Consider the following 12,953-nt stretch of genomic DNA (forward strand, 5'->3'; position numbering starts at 1 on the left):
TAAAACAAGATTCATGTTGCAAATTATGCAATGCTGGAAAGAAAGAAAAAAAAAAGGAAAGGGTAAACATTTTATTAACAAATAACCACCAGAATTGCATGGTTTCAGTCCGACTCTATACCAAATTATTTTTTTTGGAAATAATTTTATAAAATGTACATCTTGACATTGATCCATAATTTAATACCCAAAGAAAGAAGAAGAAAATTGTGCCTGAGAAATTAATTTGCTCACCCTGAAATTACAACACCATTTTACATAATATTTTCGTTTCCAAGTTTAAAAAAAGTACTAATTCTAATGGACAGTACCATAATTCATAATATCACAATGAAATAATTAAATTAAAGACATTTAAACAGTTTTCAGTCACAGCATTTCTTTTTGGGTCATGTATTCTTATATATAAAAACAGTATTCAGCATCGGTTTGCATTTTACATATTCATTAAATCAGAAGTCAAAAACATTGTTGCACATCAAATAATATATACAGCAATTTGACCTGAAGTAGTTCGTATAAGGCACGAGGAGAGAGAAGGAAAAAACAATATCTGGCCATAAAAAGTGTACAGCAACACACACACACACACCCCAACTCCTAAATCTAAGTAACCCTCGCTCACTCGCTCCCTGAAAACACTTTTCACTGGGTAGAAGACCAACTCCAGTTATCAAGCATTGAACAGTAGTATGCATACAAAACATTTATTTAACTTAACATATTCTAGATACCAAATCTAAACCTCAGTGTAAAGTATTAAGTTTAAAGGGCCATCTCAGAAGTGATTTGGTCCTTGGTCGGGGTTCATTGGGGTCTAAGAAAGTCTTTTGCGCGCGCACACAAAAAAAACATTCTTAGTACTGAAAATATATCAAAGGAAGGTTGACCTTTAAAAATAAGAGTCTTTCAAGATTTTCTAGCAACGGTCGAGACTGATTGAGGGCACAGTTCACACTTGATGTGCTGAACAGTGTATCTGCTGGTACAATGCTAGGTGGACAACCCACATAGCGTACGGCTACTTTGGCAAGCTCAGGCCACAAGAACAACTTGAGATTCCAATAGTCCAAAGGATCACAGCTCTGGTCAAGTATATCTTCCTCCAAATACTCCAGAACAGCAAGCTCAGATGACTTGGGTCGGTCATCTTGCTTAATCTTTTGTCTAATGTCATCCATCAGTGCCCACAGGTTGTCCTTGTTTGTGGCTGAACTGTTAGACGGAGCTGGGTCTTCAGTGCACCCGTTAGACAACGGACGCTTTGTTTCTGCAGACGAAGACATGGATACCCTCTGAACTTCTCGTATGAGCTCCTGCTTATACTTCTCAGCTTCCTCCTCGGTGAACAGTGATGTTTTGTACCTAGGATCCAGCATTGTTGCCCATGTATAACGTGGATCATGAAGTGTGGGAGACATTCTGGTCACCATGGCTTCTTTTAGAGATTTAAGCATGTTGTCTATACCCATAGTTTCGTCAAAAAGCATGTCTATCTTGCGGTTAAGGATATGAATGAGCGGTATGACCTGGCCGAGCGTGGCCGTTCGATTGCTCATTTCCCTGCAGGCCACCTCAAAGGGTTTCAGAGCGTTGCAAACTGATTGCATCACCTCCCACTGATCACAGCTTACAAGTTCCCTGAAATTGCACACTAAAGACATTTCGTCAATGGCTTTCTTTTGCTCAACTAACCTTTCAAGCATAAAATATGAGGTTTTCCACTTGGATGGAACATCCTGGATCAACTGATTCTCAGGCAGGTTATAGGCTTTTTGAAGTTCCGCCAGCTTTTCCTTTGCCTTTGCTGAACGATGTACTCGTTCACAGATCTTCCGTGCGATGCTTAACAAACTCTGTACCATCCTCTGGCTCTTTATGGCTTCATTAATAATGAGATCTATGTTGTGACCAAAACAGTTCATGAGCGTGTGAGCATTGTCCTCCAGGACATTACCGATGGCTTGATTATCAGTGACTGTGAATCCGAGCTCCAGGCCTGAGGAAACAATCCAGGTGTTCCAAAGGTACTCGAGTTGCTTCTGTATGCTAAGCATGTTATAATCACAGTCGATCGGGGAAACACCAAGCAAAGCTGAGCAGTGGAAATCTTGCCCCTGAGGTCGGACCTGAGACTCAAACGTCACCCAGTGGGCTGTAAGAGTCAGGTATTCCTGCGTTTGGCTGCTTACCCATATGCTTGTTGTGAAATGAATAATTCCACTTTCAGCTTCTTTGAGGTGTGTAAGGACAACCTCTTTTACACTTTCGTACATTTCCGGGATTGCAGTGCTGGTGAAGTATGATGAAGAAGGAAGAGAATACTGTGGTTGGAGGTATTCCAGTAATCGGTTCAGACCAATGTTTTCCACCACAGCTGATGGCTGAAGATCGAGTGCAAGCATTTCAGCAACGAGTTTGGTGATCTTTTTGGCAACTGGGTGACAATCATCAAATTTCTCATTATTCTCCTCATACGCAGACACATCCATGAGCTTCTGTTTTACTTGAATTTCAGCTGATGAAACATCACCTGAGAGATTACTGTTATTTTCAAGCACATGCCCATGAAACCTCTGCATGTGTCTGAACAAGCAACTAGTGCCTAGGTTGGTTGTTTTTTTCCCCCTGCTTACTGTGCGGTTACAGTGCAAACAGACCACCTTTGTGGGGTCTGCAGAAGAAAAAGAAAAGTGATTCCACAGCTTTGAAGTCTTTTTGCTGAAAATGGTTTGCCTGTGCTGTTTCTTCTCGCCGACAGGGCTGTCCGTTGCGTTTGACGACACGTCCTCCTCTGCAGCGAGGGTGCTATGGAGTGACTGAGGTAAGGTTGCTTTGTCACTTGTGCTTTTTTGGTTCTTTAGGACATCAGGATGCCGTCTCATCAGATGGCGCATCAAACAGCTTGTGCCGAAGTCTCCACGCTTGCCACGGCTAATGACGCACGGACAGTATCGACATAAAGCCTTGAGTTGGTCAACTGGGGATACAATAAAGTGGTGCCATACTTCAGATTTCACTCTCTTCATTATCTTTTTGTTTTGTTGGAAAACTGAGCTTGGCTCTTGAGCTAGACTCGAGACTTCGGCAGAATTTTCTGGGGAGGATGACAGCTGCATACTTTCACTTTTGAAACCAAAAGACATGTTCAGTGAAGAGTCTTGTCCACAGTGATATGAGGCATCGTTTACCTCCTCTTTTAAATCCATATTTTCACGGTCATCCATGGGCACTTCATCTGACATGGTTTCAGGGGATGAAGAGGTACAAGGGGGTTCCTTTTTTATCTGTACAGTTTCCTGCATCTGCGTTTGTGATAATAGTGTTGGCGGTGTTGTATATGGTGGGGGAATTGTCGAACCTTGTCCGTTTTCTTCGATGACGATGTCTCGATGGGCCCGCCACATGTGGCGAATTAGACAACTTGTCCCGAGGTCTTTTCCATTTTTACCCCGACTGAACTCATTCATACAGTGAATGCAAACTGCTTTGGAGCTGTCTGCAGGAGAGAGATAAAAGTGTTTCCACACAGCTGAACGCCTTCGTGAATTTGCACTCTTAGGGGTAGATCCTGAGCAATCGGACCCGATGTCCATGGCATCATCACTGTGGTTGTTAATGGAATGAGGAGATGGTGCTGCGCCAGAGTCGGCCTTGGCACTCTTTTCCACTTTTGGCTTGACTTTTTGCAGGGACTCTTTGGATGCTACATCTGCTGCTTCTGCTGTAGAGGTGGATGGCGAGGTGTGACTGTTTGAGTTGGATTTACTGTTAGCTGCCAGATCGTTATTTGGTGACTTCACAGGAGGTATTAGAGATGAGGCAGAATTAGATGAAGTATTTGGCGAGTCACTGTCTTGCAAAAGTACAGTAGGGTGAGCCCTTCGCACATGCCTCATTAAACAACTAGTGCTGAGGTCTTTCTCATTTTTACCCCGACTGAACTCTTTCATACAATACATACAGATAGCTTTGGTACTATCGCGAGGAGATATGAAAAAATGGTTCCATGCAGGAGATTTTTTTCTTGGGTTAAGTGGGTTTCGAATAGACGTCAGAAGGCTTTGTGTGACCGCATCCATTGCAACATCGTAAAGAGTACTTGTGTAGCCACTCAGCAGGTTATCATAATCATCATCATTACCTCTAGTGACAAAGGGGCCTACAGCCCCATCAAAGAATAACTTATCGTCCTCCTGAGAACTTTCACCCGTTTCAATTGGTTCCTCTTTGATATGTACACTTGAGTCGTTTATTGAAATGTCTTTCTCTGTTTCAGTAGTCTGAGTTGTATCATCTGAAATGGCTGGAGAAGATGAACCGTCCTGCTTATCGCAGGTTTCGGCCTCTGGACCATCTTCTAAATGTCCATCATCCTGAGAAGATAAATTATTGAGTGTGTCTTGCAGGGGCGAGGATGCAGGCGAAGACTTCTTTGCCAGTGAAACCTCATGAGGGGTCATGCTGTATGACTTAAAAACATAACCGTCTTGCCCCTCGATTTTTAAACAGGTGCTTTTGACCTCTTTTCTCTTGTCATTCTCCACAGAACCATTGTGTTCAGAGTGTACGTCGTCAGTGTTTTGCGAAAGGCCTTCCTCCGCCTCCATTGTAGCAGACTGAAATTCTGCTAAGAAACTATACTTCATCTAATGAAAGCAGCTTGTCGAGTGTTCCAGTGTCATCTGTGTGGCTGTCTCTTTAAACATCCAGTTGAATGGCTACAGCAGCGTATTAAATTCGAATCCGGATGATGAAGACGCAGGAAACATGTCCATTTAGGAGAGTTCTTTACTCTGTAAATAAGAGAGGGGAGAGAATTAAAACTAATGTTTCAACTAAAGAGTCAGTTACTCAGTGATGATTATAATGTAAGCTATTTATTAAACAGACCAGGCCCCAGTTCTAGGTTTCTAATTTGCTTAACACATGTATGATGCATCGGAATTTTTTTTAAATGATCATGATTATTCAGAACAAATTTGTCCTTTTCCTGCATGTGAAATGTAAAATCTAATATAGGATTAAACTTTATGGGCTATTTAAATACTTGTAGTAATTGGATTGAGCAGATATATTGGAAAACTAATTCACCATATTTACCAAAGCATTTTTGTGTACAGTCTAATTTTGATTGGCAACAAGATGCTTGTGGTTCCAAAATCATGTGGGCACTTAACTTTGATCATGCTTGTCGATTTGCTATTTTGAGTTTTATAAATCAATAGAAGTGAACAGAATAAAAAAAAAATTACTTAACTGAGTTTTAAAAGGTTTAGTTTAAGATGCAGTATGGAGGAAACAATTCTATAGAAACCATCCCAAATATACAGTGTTTAAAGTCTTCAGACCCTTTCAAGTTTTCCCTATTTTATGTTTTACACTCATCTTAAAATAGATTAAAAACTTTTTTTTTTTCCATCATCATTCTATACACAATACACCAGTTTTAAATGTACTGGGAGTGTCTTGTTAATTTCTAAAATAAATAAATAATAAAGATTGAAATATCCCATTTACATAAGCTTTCAGATGCTTTATTATGCCACTTGCAATTGAGCTCTGGTGCATCTTACTCCCATCAATAGCCTGTGAGATGCTTCTATAGACCTGCAAGACAAGATTGTGCCAAGACACAGATCTGAGGAAGGATACCTGACAATGTCTGTAGCACTAAAGTGCTAAGAGCACAGCAGCCTCCATAATTCTCAAATGAAAGAAATTTGCAACAACCAACGGTCTGCCCAGATCGGGCTGCCCAACCAAACTGAGAACCTTCTAGTCTGATGGCGCAAAAATATAACTATTTGGAATTAGGAAATCAGGCACTGCACAACACCTTATCAAAACTATCCATACAGTCAGACATGATGCTGTGGACTGGGAGCCTATTAGGGCTGGGAGTCAGTATAGAGGGAAAATGGGATGCACCCATATATGAGCTATCCTGAGTAAAAAATAAAAAAAAATACTAATTATCAGGCTGTGGCGACAGTTAACATTTTAACAAGACAAAGAACCACAGCATACGGCCAAGGAAACACAGGAGCGTCTTCAATTCAACTTTATTTGTATAATCCTTTTAACAATGGTAATGTTAAAGCAGCTTTACAGAATTAAGAATTTATGGAAAGAAATTATCACATGTATGGAAAAAAGTATAGACTATAATTAGCAGTTTGTCTCTAAAGAGCAGGCCAAGGGGGTGACGGTGGCAAGGAAAAACTCCCTGAGATGACAATAAGACGAAACCATGAGAGGACCCAGAATTAAGTGGGTACCCACTCACTTGTGTTATATCAGATAGCATGACCATACAAGTAAAACCGTCCCTGCAACTCTGTGAAATCTCTTGCTACATATGTCATTTTCGTGTATTTTATGATTTAATTTTACAATTTTTGTCCACATGTTGAACTTTGTTAGTCACCTAGGAACTACTTGTTAAAGGATAGGTGCTATATAAATAATGTTTGATTGATGAACTGAAAGTTCTGGTGTGGCTTAGCCACAGTCTGGAACCCAATCGAGCATTTCTAGAGAACTTGGCTGAAAGTGGCTGCACCTATCCAACCTGGCTGAGCTAGAACGAATACGACAAAAAGAATGAGACTCTTCAGAAAGAAAGGTTTGCCATGCTTGTAGCATCATTCACAATCAGACTTGAGGTTGGCACTGCTGCCAAGGATGCTTTAACAAAAAAAATAACAATAACAGAAATTATGGGGCGGTGTTCAGTTTCAAGGTATACCGCAGTTTGAAACAAGTTCCTGTGGTTTGATATGCTTACGATTTCTTAAGAAAAGAAAGTGCAGGAATCTCTCCTCCTCCACCTCTGGTTGGTGAACCCCCAAACTTTTCCCCTTTTTAAAAAAAGACGAAGTTGGTTGAATGGGAATTTTTTTTTATTCTAAAAAACACAGATGCCACAGCTTGGAGGAGGAAGGTCATCTGGAGGAAGATGTGCTTGCGAAGGCTGGCTGCCAGAGGAGGTGATACTTTAAATATGATATCACATCTACAAGTGCACCAGATCACTCTATGCCAAAAAGTTAAAGTCTCCATTTATGGTTAAATAAATATTATGGCTTGCTACTGAGGCAGATAATGCGTTTAAATAATTAGCTAACATCAGCTAATTTCCCTCCAACATTACTTTCACAGAGCAGAGAAGTACTGATTATCAGCGAAATTCGAACTCCAATCAATTTAGCTTGTATCATACCTATACTTTTGTTTAAGTTTTCCACCTTGGTGTACATCTGTTCAAAATCACAATTTCTTTAACAGCCTGCTGACTCTCTGGTGTTCTCGAAATGGTGCTTGTTGTACAGAGAGCACGCGAGTGTGTGTGTGTGTGTGTGTGTAAAGTAAACACACGAGTCAACACACTTGCATCAGCACTGAAATAACAGAATCAATATTATTACAATATTTTATATTATTCTCAGTAGCAGCAGCAGTAGTGTATTTTATTTTTATTTTTAAGAATTTAATTATTTATGTTCTGAGCTTGTTGAGCTAGTTACTAACAGGAAGCTTTGAATTAAACTTATATGCATTAGGATTTTGCATCATGGCCATATTAACCTAATGAGGAAATATAAACTACTTAAACATTTGATTTAGTTTTGTTTTACAAGGAGTGTGCATACATGTTGTGCCAAATCCAGATTTTTTTATATACTGCACATACACACAAACAAACACACACACAGAGAAAGAGAGTTCAGCCATAACATTAAAACCACCTGCCTAATATTGTGTACATCCCCCTTCTGCCATAAAAACAGCTCTGACCCACAGAGGCATGAAATCCACATAACCTCTGAAGATGTGATGTGGTATATGGCACCAAGATGTTAGCAGCATATCCTTAAAAACCTTGTGTTGTGAAGTGGGACCTCCATGGATCAGACATGTACTCAGCAAAAAAAAAGAAATGTCCTCCGACTTTCAACTGTTTTTACTTTCAGTAAACTTAATGTGTAAATATTTGTATGAACACTAAAAGAGTCAACACCATAAGACATAAACTAAAAATGTTTCCCAATGTGTCCCTGAATGAAGGGAGGCTCAAAATCAAAAGTACCAGTCAGTATCTGGTGTGGCCACCAGCTGCTTGAAGTACTGCAGTGCATCTCCTCCTCACGGACTGCCTATTGCGGACAGTCTGAGCACTGATGGAGGGATGGTGTGTTCCTGGTGTGACTCGGGCAGTTGTTGTGGCCATCCTGTACCTGTCACGCAGGTGTGATATTCGGATGTACCGATCCTGTGCAGGTGTTGTTACACGTGGTCTTCCACTGCGAGGATGATCAGCTGTCCTTCCTGTCTCCCCGTAGCGCTGTCTTAGGCGTCTCACAGTGCGGACATGGCGATTTATTGCCCTAGCCACATCAGCAGTCCTCATGCCTCCCTGCAGCATGCCTAATGCACGTTCACGCAGATGAGCAGGGACCCTGGGCATCTTTCTTTGGGTGTTTTTCACAGTCGGTATACAAGTCTCTTTAGTGTCCTGCGTTTTTAAAACTGTGACCTTAAATGCCTACTTTCTGTAAGCTGTTAAGTTCTTAACCATTCCACAGGTGCATGTTAATTAATAGATTATGGTTAATTGAACATGCATGGAAAACATTGTTTAAACCCTTTACAATGAAGATCTGTAAAGTTATTTGGATTTTTACAACATTATTGTTGAAATACACAGTCCTGAAAAAGGGATGTTTCTTTTTTTGCTGAGTATATATCCAACATATCCAAAAGATGCTCGACTGGATTAAGATCTGAATGACCTGGTATTTCCTAATGGCTTTAGCCTCTTTCAAAAGGTGTTCAATTGGCGTCCAAATTCCACTGATCTCAATCCAAACTAATACCATTGTGATATGCTGGACAAACAAGTCCAATCCATGCAGGTCCACCTCACAACTTACAGAACTTAAAGGATGTGCTACTAACATCTTGGTGCCACATACCACAACACACCTCCAGAGGCCTTCTGGAGTCCATGTGTGTATGGGTCAGAGCTGCTTGGGTGGCACAAGGGGGAAAATACATATGTGGGTTGAATGGCCCTAAATTGTTTTATCCCTCTGTCTGAATAGATATGACAATTATAACAATTTCATATTTATTAAATAATACCATGCCATAACTTATGTTTGTTATCTGTGGAGAGTTAGATTTGTGCATAGACTTGCATATGGGCAGTAGTGACAACAGTAAATCAAGGGTTCATGCCCCTCACTGCCCTTAACTATATTTGTTCCAAAGGCTCTATATCATGGCTGACCTTAACTTCCTAACAAGCTGGGACATTTTATATATATATATATATATATATATATATATATATATATATATATATATATATATTTATTTATTTATTTATTTATTTATATATAATTAAAAAAAAAAAAAAAAAAAAAAAATCACCCACTCCATACCCTTTTGATGTAATAAAACCAAAGCATAGTTTACCATATAAAAGAAATGAGTGATGATAACGCAGTCCCCTCCAAAGTTTTTTTTTTCCTAAAAATTTTTGTGAGATGGAGATCTTACAAACTTACTGGCTATTAGAATGGACAGACCTGAGGCTCGTTCCATAAAATGGTAAATAATCGTGTCACATTATTTGGCTAAAGCATCAACCACAGAGGTGGTGTAAATTTCTGTAAATTGTAGTTATGGAAAAAAACGTATTAGAGAAAGCACATTTATATACAACTGTAAACTGAACTGAATTCTAATTACAACTGGTATTACTGTCAAAGCTGCTGTTATAAAACACCAGCATGTTCTCCCCAATCAGATCTATGCATTTACCTGGTCAGTCATAGATCAATACACACACAAAGTCAAATTTTTGGGCACACTTTCTAAATTCAGTGTTTTCTGATTTCATACTACATTGTAAAAACGCTGAAGGCATCCAAAATATACAGGTTTAAGTTCTGGTCTTGCTGTCCTGGAACGGTCTTCATGAGGTTTATCATGGTGCTTGAAGGGTTTTAAAAATGCACTTGACAATACTTCTTGCAGGAACTATTCCAGAACAGCTGACCTTTGTATCATAAAATAACAACTGACTCTTGGTGTTTTTACTCAATTTCTTAATGCCATATGTTTATTGGTTTATATGGTTGCCATTATTTCATAGTTTAGAAGAAAGAGAGAAAAAAAAAAAAAAAACACTGTTTTGTTCCAAAATGTGGAAAAATAAATTCAAATTTTGCCTGAGCACCTGGTACTGGTGGGTGTTTTTGTGCGTGTGTGTACATATACACACACTAATCGGTCACAACATTATGACCACCTGCCTAATATTGAGTAAAACCCCTTTTGGCCCCAAAATAGTAATGACCGGTGTTCTGACACTGTCTACTGAAACCAGCCTTAACCTTTTCCTCAATTTGAGCTACAGTAGCGCTTCTATCGAATCGGACAGTCACTTTTTGTATGTCCTAAGCGCTGCAGTCTGGAAAGAAACAACCCACAAGACATGAGGTTTTGGATTTGCCCTGACTCAGGTGTTTAGCCATCACAATTTTTTCGATATTTGGTTGCGGCTGGAAGTGGGTGGAATATATTACTGCAGCTCTTATGAGATGCTCCTGGTCTGCAGTGGTCAAGACTTACCAAACGTAATCCAAAGAAGGAAAACCAGTGAACTGATAAAAGGTGGCTTACTGATGCACATGGGGAGTGAAGGCTGGCCTGTGAAGTCCGGTCCAATAAAAGAGCTAGATCAATTTAAGGAGTTCAATGCTGATTTTGATAGAAAGGTATCAGAACACACTGTGCACCACTGTTATGGTCGCCAGAGCCTACTTAATATTAGGCGGGTGGTCATAATTTTATGGCTGGCCAGTGTATGCACACAAACACAAAATACTACGCGCTTGTCCTTTAATAATGTCTGGTTATTAGAATTTAATAAGCACAATTAAAATAATTTGCTCAAACAGGCTTCTTTGTCATGCCAGTGGATCTCTGTGAACCAGGACAACTAACCCTGGTTGTTTCATCATTACTGATGGTTCTGAGTCAAGTCTTGCACCTACAGATGCTTACTTTTTCCACTGGAACTTATCTGATTCACAGAATAGTGTCTGTGCAACTATATAAATGTAATGTACTACAAACAGATTTCTGCACTCAGCCGAAGAGAAAGAACTAGATTATAAACAACATATCTGTACTGTAATTTCTTATCTTAGTTAAGATTATATATTAAAATAAATGAGGCATATTTTAACCCTTATAGTACCGAGATGTTAAATCTTGAGCTGTAACCCTGCATATGGTGTAAGTGTTGCCTGTCAGTGTTGCCTACTTTAACCCGGAACTGTAGTACACTATTCTCCTCTCTCTCTCTCTCTCTCTCTCTCTCTCTCTCTGTGTGTTCCTACTCGAGTTACACCGAAACAAAAGCAATAAAGCGTGAATAATAAAACACAACGGGCAGCGATATGCGGAATAAACGCGTAATAACGCGTATTAGATGTACAGAATAGCGCACGGAAAAGGCTTCAGACGTAATAAGCTCAGCTCCGGGGAAATGAATTAACGTTAGCTTAGCCGTGTTGCTGTTTATGTTTGTATGAGCAGAGAGCTAATCACACACGCTTTTTCATAATGTTTTCATAAGTTTTCGCTGCCCAACACAAACCCACGTCTTTTTATATGATATTATTTATTTATTTAGTGTTTGTGTGGGTGTCTAAACAGTTTGTAAAATTAAACGGCCGTTATATCGAATTTAACGCTTTTCTAACCGACAATACACAAGAGGAGCACTGATGGAAAGTTGTTGGTAGTAGTAGTGATGATAATATATTAATAAAAAATAAAATGCTTAGGATAACTTTAAAATCGTCCAAAGTCATTATTAATCAGTCAATAATAACTTACATTAAAATAAAATAAAAATATATATACATAAAGATTGCAATATGGTCTGTACTACATGATAGTTTAAGTTTATTATTATTATTATAATTATTATTATTATCATTTGGAGTAGCAAGTTAGCCTGTTAGCTTAGAGGAACACATTTCACCTATTCGAGCTAATGGTTGAAGCTAACTCTGGCCACTGCACTGTCACATGGATTAAGAGCAGACTGACACACAGAGCAACTAAAGCAAAGCAAGACTTCATCCATCAGCCTGACATTACAAGTCCTCAGTTCAATGAGGTTAAGTTTTAAGCTGAATTAGGGTTAGTGAAATACAATGCAGAACAAGGGCATATTTAAAGCTAACTAGCTAGCTAGCGCGGCCCACATCACAGGGGGCAATAACCTGCCTGGCGGGGCAGAACCAGATCCTGGTGGTGGTAGAACCAGCCAGAGAACTGGATCTAACCGAAACCCCACACTGCTTCTTTCATTACAGCCGTTTAAAGTCTCATCTGGAAAAAAGGTAGAACAACTCACTTACCTTCAACTGACGGGGGGTAACGTGATCACCAGAAGTTGTTTAATAAGGTAAATAAACACGTCTGATTGATCCGAAGCGAGGTGATTATTTTCGTGGCTTTGTCTCCAGTGCAGCTTAAACACTCAGCAGTTGCAGCTCCGCTCAGCGTCGGGCGGAAGGAACGTGCTCCAGTGACGTCATGAGGGTATGAGGGCTTTCAACATGGCGGCGAAGGGGGGCAATAAAGAAAGGAAACAATAACAAAAAAACTAATCGTTTGCGTTACATAGCGAAACCGTAGTGGTAACCGGGCCTTGTATGTAAACTCTAAGTCAGTGCTTACGGAACAGACATGCCTACTGGCCATGCTCAGTGGCTGTATAGGGCGCTTTATTTAGAACAGTGTTGGAAGCACAATCTTATCAGGTTAGGAAGGCAAACATACGGGGTTTCTTGACCTGAAGGGTCTCTTTCAGGGGCACCAAGGCGCCAGCAGGGGTGGGGCAAAACAGGGGCTCTTGTGGG

At 39.9% G+C, this 12,953-nt stretch overlaps 1 protein-coding gene across 1 annotated transcript; it reads right to left on the reverse strand.

Annotated features, from left to right (window-relative positions):
* Nucleotides 1-424: 424 nt before the first annotated feature.
* Nucleotides 425-12,817, reverse strand: zbed4 (zinc finger, BED-type containing 4). The gene is made up of 2 exons (XM_053509043.1): nt 12,450-12,817; nt 425-4,796 (listed from the first exon to the last, which is right to left on the reverse strand). Exon 2 carries the CDS (start codon nt 4,647-4,649, stop codon nt 858-860), a length of 3,792 nt encoding a protein of 1,263 aa, XP_053365018.1. The 5' UTR covers nt 4,650-4,796; nt 12,450-12,817; the 3' UTR covers nt 425-857.
* Nucleotides 12,818-12,953: the final 136 nt, after the last annotated feature.

This window comes from Clarias gariepinus, chromosome 12, assembly GCF_024256425.1.
Source record: "Clarias gariepinus isolate MV-2021 ecotype Netherlands chromosome 12, CGAR_prim_01v2, whole genome shotgun sequence".
NCBI lineage: Eukaryota > Metazoa > Chordata > Actinopteri > Siluriformes > Clariidae > Clarias > Clarias gariepinus.

Bases quoted from the DNA above. Each gene is read 5' to 3' on its own strand.
- zbed4 (XM_053509043.1), bottom strand. From the start codon at position 4,649: ATGAAGTATAGTTTCTTAGCAGAATTTCAGTCTGCTACAATGGAGGCG.